The sequence below is a fragment of the Stegodyphus dumicola genome, chromosome X2, assembly GCF_044657685.1.
Source record: "Stegodyphus dumicola isolate Sdum_Otavi_A_Nest chromosome X2, ASM4465768v1".
Lineage (NCBI taxonomy): Eukaryota > Metazoa > Arthropoda > Arachnida > Araneae > Eresidae > Stegodyphus > Stegodyphus dumicola.
Window position 1 is genome coordinate 167037605 of NC_140781.1, and position 17298 is coordinate 167054902.

Genomic DNA, 17298 nt, shown 5'->3' on the forward strand with positions numbered 1-17298 from the left:
GCATTTGATGGTAATTTAATTTTAATTAACCCAAATAAGTAAAACGTGTAAGCCCAAAGTGATTATTTTTCAGATGTATAAAATTAAAACGATGGGTTTAAAATGAGCAGCAGTAAAGCCTCTTCTCTAAAAAATTTTAAAAGGTAAATGTTACAATAATATATGGATGTGAAAAAAATTTGCTTTATTTAAAACATTTAGACGTTTGGAAAATAAAATAAAAGTAGCGAATACTCTATCAAGGGTATCGAAAGACGTATACAATTTTAAATGTACCGTAAGGTATTTTTCATTCTTTAAGCATAACATTTTTCTTAAAATCTATATTTTTGTATTGCAACAGCTTAGAATTTTATAAAACAAATTCATAATCAAAATCGCTGTTGTTAGTTATCGAAAAATGACCAAGATGTGATTTTTGCGTAAATGTCAGTAAACTATACAAATTGCTATTATCCATCACACTATGAATGTTTCTTTCATGCGAGAGTGTCCCTTTTTCGATTTCTATGGAACTGTCGTGTGTCGAAATACTATCAGAATCTTGTCAAGCGAGCTTCTGAATGTAAACAAGAAACATCCCGTCTGGTGACCCAAGCTTCAAAGCAGTGCTTCACTTCTAGCGCGGAATGGCCCCTCCTCCCTTTCCTACCTCCATGTGGTGTAACATCCACACCCCTTTCTTCTCCTGGACTCAAGTCACCATCCCACGGACACAATACCTTTCACATAGATTACAATCTCAATTGCCGCTCTCACCATTATTTGAGCAGAGCTGGTAAAGTCGCACTCGGCAATAATTAATTATTGGTTATTGGATTGTAAATATTTAAGCTGTGGCTTTTAGCCAAAGGAAGAGAGAGAGAGAGATTTCTTATTATTTTCCTTATTTCACGCGCCTTTAAGGTCACAGGTTTAGTCCTCTTGATAAATTAAAGACGTATTGTAGTTTTCCCCGCATTCTGCGTACTACACACGTAAAGATCTAAAAGGCTAATCTTAGTGTTACTAGCCTTTGTAAAGTATTTGAGTTTAGCTCTTATTTACATTAAGTTAGTTTGTAGTTCTTATTTTTACGTTCAGACCACAAGTACTGGTCTCTGTATGCCGAAGTGCGGGAGCGGCTGTAAATTGTGAAGAATACAGGGTAATTAAACCCTTCCCTTCTTTGTCAAATCTTCTACAATTTTAAAGGACATAGTTTAAAGTAAACTCACTGTTTTACTCAGGGCACCCACATGTTCGCCAAACAGATGAGAAGAAATATCAGTCCTGATAAATTTATCTTCTATAGGGGCGGAGGGCAACCTTCAGAAGGAATGTTTTCTGCCATTAAAGGAAACTAAATGTTTAATGATAAATTTTATTCACATACTTGATTATTTAACTAAAGACTGATTTAATTATATTATTTATTTATTTACCTGTGATTTAATTAATACAGTTTGAAACAAAATCAATAACAATTCTTTATGTTCACTTGTTATCTTTCCCGTAATAATAACAAAACCTGGCTTTAACAGTATAAGCTGATATTCTATACAATGCACAATAAACTGAAAACAAAACATATTAGAAGATTATATACATATATATTTACAAAACTTTTAATGAAAAAATGTTGAATTATTAGATTATTTCATAAACTACTATAACCTGTGTCAGTGATATCTACTGCACTGAAAATATTAGACAGAGAGAAGTACTCTAGTTTTATACATTGGTCTCCGGTTAGAGTGGTGAAAAAAAAAATGGTAAAAAAAGTCTGCTAGCCTTTTATCCACCATGAACATAATGCCCAACATAAACAATAGTGTCTTTATGAATGTTCAGCGATAGAAAAGTAACCACTACTCCATTACAGTGCTCTTTCTCGGTCTCAATTACCGGACACTCACTTGAAGGCATTCATCGGAAATGGCCGAACATATCGGTGACTAAGCTGTCTTAAAACCATGGAAGTAAGAAAGGAAGGAGTGGCCAAACCATCATTAGAAGTGAAGCACCGCTCCGAAGCTTCGGTCACCAGATGGGGTGTTTTTTGTTTACATTCAGAAGCTCGATTGACAGCGCTCTGATGGTATTTTGACACACGCCAGTTCCATACAAAGTGAAAAACGGGACACTTATGCATAAAAGAAACATTCCTAGTGAGGGATAATAGCAATTTGTATAGTTTAGTGACATTTACGCAAAAATCACATCTTGGTTATTTTTCGACAACTAACAACAGCGATTTTGATTATGAATTTGTTTTATAAAATTCTAAGCTGTTGAACTACAAAAATATAGATTTTAGCAAAAATGTTATGCTTAAAGAAGGAAAAATACCTCACCGTACCTTTAAAATTGTATACATCTTTCGATACCCTTAATAGAGTATTCGGTACATTTATTTTATGTTCCAAACGCCAAAATGTTTTAAATAAAATAATTTTTTTTTTCACATCCACGTATTATTGTAACATGTACTTTTTTAAAATTAGTGAAATTACTTTACTCGAAAAATATAGTGAATGCACAGAAATTAAAGATTTCCACATGCCGGAAATGAAAAATGGTATTTATGCAATGTGCTTACAAAAAGCATGTATCTGCATTTAACAAAATACGTAAATATTTATTAAATTATTTATAAATGTATTTGAAATGAAGGATTTATTCATTCATAAGCAACTGTGAAAGTTGTGAAAAAATCTAATTATTAAATGTATCTAAATTTATAATGATTATAAATATTAATATAATAATCTTAACATTGAATTGTAAACATAAACTGGCATCCTGTTGACATACGTTATAAAACTAGTTAAGCAATAATTGTTCGTACTGGAAAGCAATGTGTTAAACAGTTATTGTAAATGAGATGCGTACTTAAGAAAGTAATAAAGAAGAGTTTTGGAATATGTATTGTTGAAATTAAGGATAAAAAAATCTGATAAGTATAATTAAAAGAATTATTCCCCTTACGTTTTATAATAACTCAGTTACAAGTTTTAAATAGTATTTAAAAAATAATCCTTATTTTATTCTCTTTCAGAAATATTCAGAGAAAGTTAAGTACTATTTAAAGTATTTCGCTATTAAAATAAAAGGCGCTCTAATTTTAAATGGACCGAATAGAATATTAATTATAAATTGACTTATATTTTTCGATTTAAAAGATGCCTCAGAAGCTAAAAAATCATGTCATATTTAAGAAAGTATTTTAGAAGGAAGCTCTATAAATAGAAAAGAAATAATGCATAATTTTAATATTAATAATACAATAAAATTTGATCTTAATTTTTGTAATCTTTAACCGAATAAATCGAATTACCTTAAAATTTCTTTCTAATGTAATTAACGAAAACTTGTGAAAATATTTCATTCAAATTAAACCAATCTGTGAAAAGTATAGCATTTAATTCCGTTCAGTATGAAATGTTTGAAAATGTAGTCTTTTCCTATACTTAGGACTCTGAAGTAGAGTAGAAAAAGAAAATATATACATTTATATGCATATTTACGCCGTGATTACAAAATATTTACATCCGATCGTGTCAAAAACCATTGCACTTAGTGGTAAATTACCTAATGTTTTGGTCACCAATGAAGGGTTCAAAAGTGCTGCAAAGCAGGGTATAGGAAAACCGGTTTAGGGCCACTCCTTCTAATTTCCTACCTCCATGCTTAAAACCAAGAACGTTATCCACGACGCACTATAGGCGTAAACCAGTATAACCAGCACCCCCTAAATACATGACAAGTAAATGCAGGGAATGTTGGTATTACCCAAGAGCAAAGATGAAGGGTAAACAGGTAGAACCAAGACAAAAGGGGGAGTCGGTCTCACACCCTTGTTTTGGGGCTAGCAGTCAGCCTCCGCTAACCACAATAACCGTCAAGCCAGACTTTTTTGTAAGAGACAGGAATTAATAACAGATTATTAGATATTCGTCGAATAAGGTGAGACTTAACATTTTATAAATTTGATTATATTATTTTGGAAAAAGAAACTTAATGCATTTGAAACATTTTTAAAACTTGTGAATGAGCATTGACAAAAATTTCTTTTCTCGAATGTGGGGACAAAAAGATACCAAACTCAACAAGAACTAAAAAATTTATTTCCAGTATTTTTACAGTTTTGAATATTAGTCATTCAGAAGTGTAAAATACCTCTCTACTACTGTTATTTTGAGAACAAAATATGTGATCTAAGGCAGTGGGGCCTAACTTTTGGTCTGCGACTCCACAATTGATAAGTGCATTTTGCCATATTCTTTCCTTCAGTCTGAACAATTGTTTACAAGATGTCATAATTTAATTCACAGAATGGTTATGTAATATCGACAGAGAGGTAACTGAATCGTAACCACTAAGTATTCGATTTGAAAGCGTGTCATCTAATACGTGCGAAATGATTAGCTGATAGATGCAGGTGTTAAATCCGTTAAGTCCACCAACGTGGACATTTTGATGTTAAAATGGGCGATCCAAATACAGCTTATTAATATCATATTTTGTGCGGAGGGAGATGAAAAGTGAGTTATTAGAACAGTTCGAAATGGTACATGGTGAACATGCCACAAAAAAAAATTAATAAGGCGGCAGAGGAATGAGTTTGAGCGGCATAAATTCGATGACATTAGAAAAGATGTGACGAATGAGCCCAGAAGTGAACAGCTAAAAACAATAGTGATGAATCTTAATGTTAACAGAGTTAGAAATGCGAAATGTTCGACAAATGATTGTGTGTAATTGATAACTGCAGAGAAATGGATTAATGAGAAATTGTTGGGATAATTTTAATTGATGAAGCGGGTATGAAGAGGCTTTCTGTAAATCTTGTGCTTGATATTCACAGTCATAATGCGATGACTTTCTGTCTAAAAAAAGCGATTAACCAATTAGATCGCTCTGCTTATTCACTTAACTCTTTGAGAATTCTAGCTTTTCCAAATTAAAAGTTGCATTGATAGGATGATGATTTTGTAATACAACTTGGTATCCAACATAATATGAGACAAGTATTCATATGTGTGTCCGAAAACGTGTTCCAAGTCCGCTTTCAGTCGTCATATAAATTAGTGTGTAGACTCATAGAGAGAGTACTTTAAAGGCGACAATATGTACTAGAATACAATTCCATATATATATTTTTAAAGGCACATCCCAGAATTTAAATTGTCACAACTTGTATTAAAAGCAATTTTTTTAATTCGTTAAACTTACTTTTTAAGATTCTCCCTTTCCTTCCCCACCAACATTTATGTTATACGTGAAAATTGTGTCGCACATTTCAAATAGCATGCACTACTGTTTGTAAGCTGTTGTCAACATCTGCACCGTTAAGTTGTACATACATCTGTTAGACTAGTTATTAATAAAACCATTAATAAATAACAACATTAATAAAACTGTAGTAAACGTTGATATATTTTTCAAATTGCCCCTTTAAAATAAATAAGAAGGTACTTTATTTAGATTCTTAAAACGAAAAAGGCTATCAAATGTGAATCATACGAAGTTGCTGATGCAGGAAGGTAGTACCAAATGCATACGAATGTAGAAAACCTGTGCAATGTAAAAACAGTTTCGTTACATTAAATATTTAAAACTAATAAACTATATGTGTCATTGAGCCTTTTTCATTGCTATTTATTACTTTACATCTTCCCTGTCCACTTGCAACTAATAAATAGATTGTGCTTCTGACGCAGTCTTAGTCGCCAGTTGAATAGAAACAATAAAAGGATTATAACACATACTATTATGTACACGCTACGGGTTCACACATAGAGACAGGAAAGGTTCTTTAAGTATAAAACACTTGGGAAATATTGATCTACGACATACTTTAAATGAAAAAAGTAAATATCAACTGAAAGGGTAAAAAATTGTAACAAATTACTAGCCTATAAGTATTTTTAAATATTCCAATACTACAAATTTATAACCTTAGCTTCCGTTTTGTTACGTTATAACTAACCTTTATTATTTTTGGTAGTGGGATAAAGAACAAACGCAAGTCTTTTTATAGGAAGGCATGTATCATATATATAAATTATGCATACAAACATGTAATGTCTTATAAAGCTAATGAAACAAATTCAACTTTAAAGTTAATTTCGAAAATTGGGCTATAAATAGTCGAAACAAAGTTTTTCGGTTTGTTGAAGAGATTAAGCAACAGTTTTTTTATTTCATTTGGTTTGATTTAATAAAACGAACTAGAGTTTTGCTCTTTACTTGATAGAAACATACACATAAAATACTTGTTTGTACAATAAATGCATTTTTTACAAGATTGCTAGGATGCAAACATAAAACGGGGGAAATGCAGAATCACCCACTGCTTGGCGCGTTTTTAAGAATTGCACATACTCGGTATCCATGTACACATCGACCTACTTTCACTTTAAAAAAATCCCAGAATTGCACAAAAATGGCATTGCACACTCCCTTGACTTTATCCATGTACACATCGACCTATTTTCACTTAAAAGTCAAAGAAAATCGACAAAAATCTAATTTTTCTTACTCTTGTAAAAAGCGCTAAGCAAATAAGTGGCCGATTCTGCACTTATAAAACTACCAGTTGTTAGAAAATATGAACACAAAAAAATTACACATTTTATGCTAAATTTCGAAGCCAAATGTTGTTGACTACTTTAAGACATATGGTGTTTCCAATAAAAATAAAACTTCCAATAAATATTTTTAATTTTTCTTCATAATGGATTAATCATCCCTCTTTCTGATGTCTATAAAGACGAACATCACGCAGATGTTTTCCAACTTCTCTTCCAACCAATGCTGGAAACGTATTAACCACTGTTCTGCATTTAAAGATTCCACATTATATATATATATATATATATATATATATGTGGGTATATATATATATACATATATATATATATATATATAGGTATACACACACACATATACTTGGTATTTTTTACAGATTTCACGCTATAGAATTCAAACATGCTATTTAAATTTTTTACTATCACCCACCAATTTTAAGAACCCCCAAAACTAGATAAAAGCAAAGCATTACTTAAATATTAGTGTTTATTTAACAGCAAAAAAACTCTTAAAATATCGAAATTTAGCTGATCATAAATAGCTGCACTTTATATAAATCGAATTATAAAAAGAAGTACCTTTATTTTACTATTTGCTAGCTTTCTCCTTTGTAGTCACCAACCCACCAGCGGCCGAGCGGTAAAGTCGCTGAACACTGGCAGTTCAGTCCGAGGTTCGAATCCCGCGAACGGGCTGGCTGCATGGGCGTTTTCGTGGTTTTCCCCATGTGTAACGTGTATAGGAGCCAGTTTCCCTTAGAAAGTCCTCCACGAAGGCATCCCTCCCTTTAGGCAGATAGCCCTCGTGTGCTTTACCATAATTAAAATAATCCAAAATCCAATTCTTTGTAGTCACCATCTTAGATATCTCGTGTAAGAGTTACCAAAAGTCAATTATTTCCGCTCAGCTTCCTTTCTTAATGAGTAACCTCTAGAAAGAATATTTTCTCGTGCTGATTAAGAAACAGCTTAGAGATGTTCAGAAAAGATTCCATATCAATTATGAAGGAAATGCAACTTGAGATACTGCAACGAAAAGCTTTGCGGAATGAAATAGCTCCACGTAATCCTTATAGCATTCAAATAGTCCCTTTCCCCAAAGGTTAAAGCAAACTTTCTGCAATGTATTCCAAAGCTCCCTTCTGTTTCAGTTAAGGTGGTCTGGAAAAGGTTTAAAAAATTGTTTAATTTGCGTCCCGTTAAATTTATTTATACCTTCAAAATATTCACTTAGGTACGAAATTTCTCTTTTAAATAAAAGAATCCATCCTGCTGTTTATCCATAACTTTAACAAATAATTTAATGAGACCCAGTTTTATACTAAGATAGACATTGCGCTTGTATTTCATGGCTTCATGTGCTGCAGTTTTCTCCCAGGAAATAAAGAAGCTGTTCGCACATTTTTTTTTTTTAACGATTTTCATTAAAATTACAGAAATATTTGACCTAAAATTTTATGTTTTAAATGTTCTACTTGATAACCATTATTCCTCACTATCTTTATGAACCGTAATTTTCAAGACAATAATAGCCTTTTGTAGTATCGGAAGAGATATTTTCTCCCAGTGCTCTAGATCAGCTTTCCAAAATCTAAGGCTGCGTTTAGACGGCGACGTAAATGTCACAGAGGCATAGTCACAAGGAATAAAATGCGGGAATTCCATTCACACCTTTTACACAAGGTCTAAGCCGCATCCACTTGGAGAAGCTAAATTTGCGCATGCGTGGTGAGTCTACAGCTGTTTTCCCATTCAGATTTCGCGTGTTCGCTCTGATTGTTCGACGTTTATCCCAAGTCGGCATAAAGTTGAAAACTTCGAACTTTATGCCAAGAGCCCTAAATCAGATTCTATGACGTAGCACAGACTGGTTGCCTGGCAATGTCAGCTCGCCTTAAACCACTTACGCCCTTTATACCGTCGTCTGAACACAGCTTAAAGGGCCATTCACACGGGGTTTATCTGCGCTATGAAGGAAATCTGGTCTTGGAGATGGGTTGGCTGTGTCAGAACTGAACAATCCTAATCCTGAGCTAAAGGAGTCAGTTCTATGTGTCGACTAGCTCCGTTAGACGTGCAGTTCAGATTTTCAAACTCGCTGCGCTATGGGGAAAAACTGGTTTTGGATATGCGTCGGCTATATCAGATGTCTCCGTTAGCTCAGATAAAACCTAGTGTGAACGGCCCTAGATGTCTTCGTTAGCTCAGAAAAACCCCAGTGCGAATGGCCAAGTAGGTTGTAGATACGTTTAGACAAGCCGCTTTTAAAAATCCAAAAGCGCAAAAATACATTGGTGATCAGGATAGATCAGAAGATTTAGTAGGAATATGAGTAAAGTGTATTGCCTTGATTCCCGTTTCTTGTTCCATTTTTTTTTCCAGGAAATTATCAGTACATTTTGGCCTGTCGCTGTCTGCTTTGTCTTGATGCAGTTCTACTGATCAAGGTTTTTGTCCCTGTTTGTCTTGATCACACAGTGTGTCAAAAGACGGTATCTCATATTTGAAAATTGGGTATAAAATAGTTTTCGATAATATTTGATCTTAACATTTTTCTCCACTCTTTTTATTTTTAGTTTGCCGTTATTTCAAAAACCGGCAACGATCATAAAGCCCTCAGAAAAGCTTTCTTTAGATTCCTTGAATCCTGTTTTAAGATTTTTTTCTTCTCTTTGATGATAATAAATGGATCTCTTTCTATTGCAGTCATTGAAGTACACCCAAGATTCATCTATTGTGACAACATGTTTCCATTTTTGCCCGGATAAATGTTTATCATAAAGAATTCTGTAGCGCGTTCTGCGTTTGGCGACATGTCGCGGAGAAAAACGATGCACATTGTTTTTTCGCCTTTTTAGGATTTAAATCAGCATTAATTACTTTGTTTACAGTTGACACTGAGCATTTTAACGCTTTTGCAACTGTTCTTTGACTCGGCGGATTTTCATTTAAAGATTTTACTTTTGCAACATTCGAAACATTCCGTTTTTTTACTTGGATATGTATTTGGAACAATTTTTTCACTAAACTAAATTTTGACTTTCTTTTCTTTGTTGTTCACAACATTACCTATAGTAGCTTTAGGTATCGAAAAACCATTAGATTAATCTAATTAGGCGACGCCGAAGGCAGAAACGATATCTGAAGCACTGCATAAAAGAAAAGTTGTGTAGTGGATTTCTCTCTCGGAAAGTGCTTTGTAAGGTTGAATTTTGCTCAGAATATCGTATTATGCTTCGAATAAGAAAAGGAAATTTTTACCAGCAAGTTTCGAAATTCGATACAGGCAGGATCGTTGCCTATCAAAAATGTAGAATATCGTTCTGTGATATCGGTCCCACTGGTCGGCATCCAACCACTGTCATGCGAATATAGAATCAACAGATTGCTGAGGGTCATACTGAACGGCATGCAGAATCTCAACGGTATGACATACTGTGAGGTCAGCTCTGCAAAACTGTGCGACCACATCACGGATCATTAGTGAGGAAATGAGCATGTTTGCAGCAACGTGGACTATCGTGACCACTACTTCGGCTTCCCTTGACAGTGCAGCATAGAGAGAGACGACGACTCTGGTGACAAAGCTGGGCACAAGAGTAGCACAATGTCGTCTTTTCAAAACAGTCCCGGTTGTACGTGCAGTATTCTGATGCCCGTATACGTGTCTGGAGTGTCCGAGGAGACCGCACGTCGCCTACTTGCATTCGATATCGGCACACCCTGCACCTGGTATGATGTTTTTGGCAGCCATTGGGTAAACGACACACACTTATCTAGTTCAGATCGACGGTAATTTGAACGCAGATGGGTACATTTCTGACATCTCACGTCCAATGGTTGTGCCCTAGCATCGAGGCCCCCATACATCATGTTCCAACAAGATAATGCAAGACCATATATTGCACGTCGTGTTCTGAGCTTCCTCGATACACAGGGTATTTTATTGATGCCCTGGCCTGCACGGTCTCCAGATCTGTCACCCATTGAAAACACCCGGTCATGAGTTGCTGAGAGACTGGCCCGCCACCCCTCTCCAGCTAATACGGTTGATGAAGTGTGGCATAGACTTGAAGCAGCATGGAATGAGTTGCCCATTTCTGTCATCTAAGCCCAGTTTGACTCCATGGCTAAGAGGGTAAGGGTAGTTTTAGCTGCCAGAATGGCACCTGTTTCTACTAATTTCACACCCCTGTAAGCCTCCAAAGTGCTCACAAATTTAATCCTTTTGCGTTCATGCCATACTGTTTACGTGCAATAAATCTTTTTTTTTTTTTTTTTTCATTTGCTTTTCTTCATGGTGTTGCAATTTTAATGGCCAGCAGTGTACTTCAACAACATTGATTAAAAATGCCAAGTTACTACGTTTCCCAAATTGGTGGGTGATAAAGGCCAATTTCCGAGAAAATTAGATTTTAAATTATATAGAATACCCATCAATTAAATAGAAGGATTCTGCTGCAGAACAGTGTTACGTGGGTTGTAGATGTTGAAAACAAAAAGTGAGAGGGGGCTATCATGTCATTCACTTTCCAAAAGGTTAGACATAAAACGAGTCTAACACCGAATATTATGAACACATATACTACAGGCTTACTTTTTTATGTTTTGCCTGTTCAGGCCCTGAGTAGACAAACTGTAGGATGATTCACTATGGCAAAGGCAGTTTAGTCACAGTACTGAAATCTAAGAAATGAACTCCTGCAATGTCTAAATATACAGAATGACTACGTTTCACGATAAGAAAAATTCGTTCATAAGAGACAGTTAATTGGATAGTTAACGGATAGTTAATTTTGCTGCGATTAGTACGATTGTTGAGCTAACCAATGGGGCGTTAAAGAGGGGAAAAACATAGTCAACACAGACAGACCAGGAGACAACAGTCTGATTTGCCGCTTTACAAATGACGTGTTTCTTGCATAATGGAGTTGAACTGTCGCATCATAATCACGTTGCACCAGGTTCCTGAAACAGAAAATGTTACATTAATGCCAGCAATTTTTTGGGATCATCACATTTAGAAAGCCTTTATTAAATGAAATCGTGTAGTATGTGTAACAGCGTAAACAACAGGTGCAATATTTTTACTTCGTATATCTTTACATGAATGGCAGCAAATTATCACCATGCTCACGAAATTATTCGCAAAAACATTGAAAATTTGACAACTACAAAAACTCTGTTTATTAGAATAACTAATTTTGAAATCCATTGACGGAAATTTATTCGCAGTCTTTGGCACTAGCTCGTACAGCGATACCTTATTTTTAAATAATACACACACAGACTTTGAAAAGGGCATATCTTGGTTGGTTAATTAAATAGAACAAAGAAAAACATAAAAAGAAAGAATATTAGGAAATATAATAAGTAACTTGATCACTACCAATTCAAGTTACAAATTTCTACCTAACATTTCAGCGTCAAGACTGAGAAGACCACAGGCCGTGTTTTGCTTTTAATTTACGATAATGCAATGGAGGAATTGAGTTGGATCGGTTTATTTGAAGATGTGAAAGCTATTTGCCCAAGATGAGGAATGGATTTCCAAACAGAAACTGGTTACATTTATGTAACACACAGGGAAAACCACAAAAACATTGATGCAGCTAGCCCATTCTGCAGGAACTAGCAGCAGAGTTCAATACTCTTCACTGCTAGGCTACTGTTTGGGGCTCATGAAAAAAGAATAAAAATAAATTTATTCATCATTTATTGTTTCGGCGCAGATATGAAACCTTTATCGCATTTACTATATTCTGTTATCTAATAGCATACATTTGTGGCTGAACTCACTGTACGTAAGACTTCCATTTGGGTGCCAATTTTTAGTAATTATGCATGCAATAATCCATGTAGCAAATCATAAGCTGACAATTAATATACTAATTAAAAAACAATAATTTTCATTAATATTGCTTTGCAATTTCAAGCAAGAATTACGACATCAGTTACTGGAAATTCTTACTTCTCAACAAAACAGTGCCTGAAAGTCATTTTTACTTATAATGCTAGAAAACACTATGATATCGCATTAAAATTATTTTATATAGAGACAAAAATAAGATGAATAAAGAAGAATTAAATCAATGAAAAAAGGCGAGGCTAATCTTTCTTACATTGAAAATTTTACTCTACAGGTTAAATTAATACACATCATGCATTTCCACAAACAACCTCTTCTAAATAATATCATTTCTTCTACTCATACAAAATTTCTCTCGGGCTACGCTCACTAGCGAGCAAGTGGATAAAACTGCGGAGTACTACTAACTCGACCCAGGTTCAAATTCGGGAATGGGTTGACTACTTAGGTACAAGTATAGGGGACAATAGCGGTGTACCATTGGTCAACTAGTAATGCCTTCCCATACTGCTTCCGTGATTTTGCCCAAGTTTAACTACAAGGTATGTTCTCCTCGATAAGAACTTTATCTCAAGACATATTTCTAAAAGCGCGCGATATCAGAGTCAAAATCTACACCAAAGCAACCAGTCACCAGTATTGCTCCTAATATTAGTTGTGACAGGCACTTCAGCCAACAAGGTAAGTGCTGATTAAAATCTTTATATGTTAATGCTCCAGCCAAGGTATTTTAACATTGATTTTGAACTAGGCGGTCAAAGTAATAAGGATACTTTAAAGCAAAATTTTCAAATTTATCATAATTGAATTAGAACACTCTATTGTTATAAATTTTCGTTTTTTTATGACGAGATCTATAATTTGAAATATTAATATTTCTCATTCTTATTATAGCTTTTGCCTTAATAAATGTACTGTTGATTGTACAGCATATTTAAAAAAAAATATGTTTCGCTAAAATTTAAGTTAATCCTTTTATTTTCATTTTATCCCTGTAAAATTTGTTGAAAATTTCTTTCAATTCGCAAATAATTTTCATATATTGTTTAGTGGAATGTACAAAGCCTCCTTTCTTCGCTTATTATTGTTATCTAACTTGGTGATGCTGCCTTTATTCGTAGATAAATCTAAAGCTTCATTATTTTCTCTTCAATCAAGATAATGGCAAACATTTTAAAATTTATATATGGTGTGTACAGTGACATAAATACCGAGCTGAGAAATACAGTAAAACGTTTTGTATTATTCATTAATTCTACGTGTCCTACTTGCCCCTCCCCCCGTGGGAACAACGGTAAATGCATTAAAAATAAATACAGGTGAAAAATGTTTGCTTGGGAAAAAATTCGTAATTTTGGGAGCTTTTACATTCTTTTCACTTAATCTTCTGAAGGGTTTTCTTACTAATAAGAACTTCGATACATTAGTATATTCTTTAGGAGTTGGATGTTCATACTTGAAACTAAGGCTGCGAATTTGACGAAGTAGTTTTCTAGAATATCCTAGTTAAATCTGAGAATTAAAAATTTAATAGTTTCAAAGCTATTTTGGAGACAGAAGTATAACGCTGTGAAGCTAACTTATAAATCTTGTTGAAAAAGCAACATTTTGCTTTCCACTTACCTTAAAATACGAAAATAGTTTATATGTATCAAGTTTGTCTATGTGATTTGCATTTAATCCACTACCATGTATTTCATCAGTAAATAGTTCGCAGGAATTCAGAGTATCAAATTACTGATTGATTAAAAAGATAATTCTAGATTAAACGAATCTTTCGGAAGTAAATACTTGATGGCATCGGCATGTTTTCAGCGAATAACGTAACATAGTATTTAAATCTTTGCTTTTCAGATCCGTTAACATCAAGATGCTTATCTGTCTACTTACACGATAATTTTAAATATTTTCCATTTGCAGATAATTTTGAAATATCATTTTGCTCACTACAGGCCCATTAATTATAAGATTACTATCGAGTAAATGATGGCGTAGTAACTTTATTAAATGAAGTGTATCCGCAAAAATGTAAAAATTTATATTGTTGCAACTAGAATTACGAAATAATGATAGATAAAACCTTAGAAAACGTAAGTTTAAGAACAAACGTCGAGGGACAATAAAATACTTTCATAATATTTAGTTTATACGACTTAAATCTGATACCAACGGCTATCACCGTGTATTGCTATGTTTTCTAAGGTTTTCAACTAATTCAAAGGCCATTATTAAAACAGAAATTAAAAGTATTAAAATTAATTTCAAATCGTAATTTTTAACATCAGAATCATAATAAACTGGTTATTCACAGGCATTCAATATTTCTTTAGTCACGAAAACTATCACAAATTGATGAATTTAAATTACATCCTCATTTTCTGCATCACAGCAAATATCGAACGAAATTTTAAAAGTTCATCAAAGAAATTATGCAACTTTTCTATCTTCTGTTAATTCAAAGGCTCTTGCACAGTTCATTGAAAAAATAATTTGCTTGCCCACTTCCATACAGTTAATAACGCTGATAGTGGAATCTTCGTTTTATTTTTTAAACCTTTCGAGATACTTTCCTCAAAGCAACTCCAGCGACATCTTTTGAATTCCATACAACTCATTTAGCACTTCATAATACCTTTATTTGGCTTGATAAAAATTTTGGAAGGAATGCTTTTTGACATATTCTAAATTCTGTTTAATTTGCTTTGTGCTTAATTGTTGCTTATCTTCCTGAATTTTGTTTCAGAACCAATTTTTTTTTCACAGATTCATTTTGAGTTTTTTATAGTGTGGCCTTGGCTACCAATGTTCAAAATTAATTTATGATTAGGAACAGCGTGAATTATAAACAAATAGCCAAGTTTATTGCATTTTATTTCCAGCTATCGAAATGCGACGCTACGCGCAACGTTTTGAAACCAAAACCTAGTAATCATGAATCAGAACTAGTTGCCATCCAGCATAAAGAAATTTAAATATAAATATGAACTACTTGTTGCCATTCAGCGTAGAAGAAATATAAATATGAATAATTAACAAAATATTAAAGTTAATTTTATAAAATAATTAAACAAATGAACAAATATATAAGATAAAAAATAATTATTTCTCATGCAATAACTAGGCCACTACACTCTAAAGACTTCGTGAATAAATCGTTAAAATGTTGCAGGAGCATTTTTTAAACCGAAACTCATTACGTTACATTCGTATAAACCGTTAGGAGTAATGATAGCCGTTTTACATTTGTCTTCTTCTGCAATGGGAATTTGAAAATAAGCTTTGAATAAATCAATTTTAGAAAAAAATATTTGTACCTCTTAAAATATGACGAAAATCTTCAATGCGAGGAATTGGGTATCGATCGGGTACTGTCTGCGCATTCAATCGTCGGTAGTCCCCACAAGGACGATATGAACCATCCTTTTTCGTAACAAGGTGCAAGGGGCTTGACCACTGGGAGTTTGATGGACGAATTATTCCATTGTCAAGCATAAATTTAAATTCCTCTTTAGCTATAGCTAAGCGTTTTGGATCGAGCTGTCGTGCCTTTGAATAAACGGGTTGACCATCAGTCGTAATAAAATGTGTAACACCATGTTTAATTCGTGTAGGAAAAAGGGTAGGTTTAGAAATTTCGTGATATTTCGACAGTAAATCTAAAATTTTTATGGATTTATTTAATGTGGTTACTGAGTAATCAGTGGAAATAGCAGCAACATCACACTGGACACAAAGCTGTGTTACGCCATCAGTTAATTTTTTCTTATTTACATCGATAAGCAATTTATATTTGTGAAGAAAGTCAGCACCTAAAATACCTTTTGTGACATCAGCAGGAAACTGAAAATCACGACGTAATCCCAAATCAAGAGTTAGCGTTTTTATTCCATAAGTGGAAATATCTGTGCCATTAGCTGCATACAGTTTGTATTCAGTTTTACATTTATCCTGTGAAGTAGCAGGAATTATGCTTACGTCAGCTCCGCTATCAATAAGAAAGAGCAAATTTGATATTCGGTAACGAACGAATAAACAAAATTTGCGACAATCCTCCATATTTTCTGCAGAAGCGTTTGCCGCTGAACCTACTGCAGATTCGAGTTTTCCTGGTTTTTGGAATCGTTTTTTACCCGAGCACACGAAGGCCGGCATTTCTCTGGAATACATTTTGCTCCAAATCGAAAGTGATAGAAACAAAATTTGCCAGTAGGGTCATATCGTTTACGAGATCGTGAACGTGAATTACGTAAATCCGAGTCCCTGCGTCTTCAGCGAATGGTTATTTGATGAATTTTTTGTTCAAGAGAGGTAATTCTTTGCAAATCATTCGCGGGAACGGAAGGACCATTAGCACTAAATACTTCTGGTTTCCGATTCATATCACTAATTTTATCTGCCATAGACGCTAACTTGGTTACATCTTCATCACTAACTAATAATATATTTTTTATTGAGTCAGGTAGCGTCTCCAGCCATAAAGTTTTGATTAGATTTTCAGACACATCTGTAGTAGCAACTGATCTCAACTTCTGCAAAAGGTTGGCTTGGTTTCATGTCTCCAAGTTCGATACCAGTAATCAAACGTTTAATTCGTACATTTCACTTTCTTTGAATAAATTTAATAACCTAATTTTAGCATCCGAATATTTTGTGGCACTATCGTTCGTTACAATATCCCAAATATTTTCGACGAACTTAGGTTCAAGCTGTGAAACTAAATAATTAAATTTCGTTTCTTCTGAAACGATATTACTAATTCTGAACTGAGCTTCAACTTGAAAAAAACCATATTTCCGGTTTATCAGTCCAAAAAGGAGGTATTTTTACACTCACCTTATGAAGCTCTGGTGATTG

General features: G+C 33.9%; 1 protein-coding gene across 1 annotated transcript in view; it reads right to left on the reverse strand.

The window, feature by feature from the left end:
- Window positions 1-4087: 4087 nt before the first annotated feature.
- LOC118184380 (uncharacterized) overlaps window positions 4088-17298 on the reverse strand; it is a 139953-nt gene continuing 126742 nt past the window's right edge. The window contains exon 7 of the mRNA XM_035354047.2: window positions 4088-11543. Within this exon, the coding sequence (XP_035209938.2) occupies window positions 11526-11543 (18 nt within the window). The 3' untranslated portion in view covers window positions 4088-11525. The remainder of the gene's footprint in view (window positions 11544-17298) is intronic.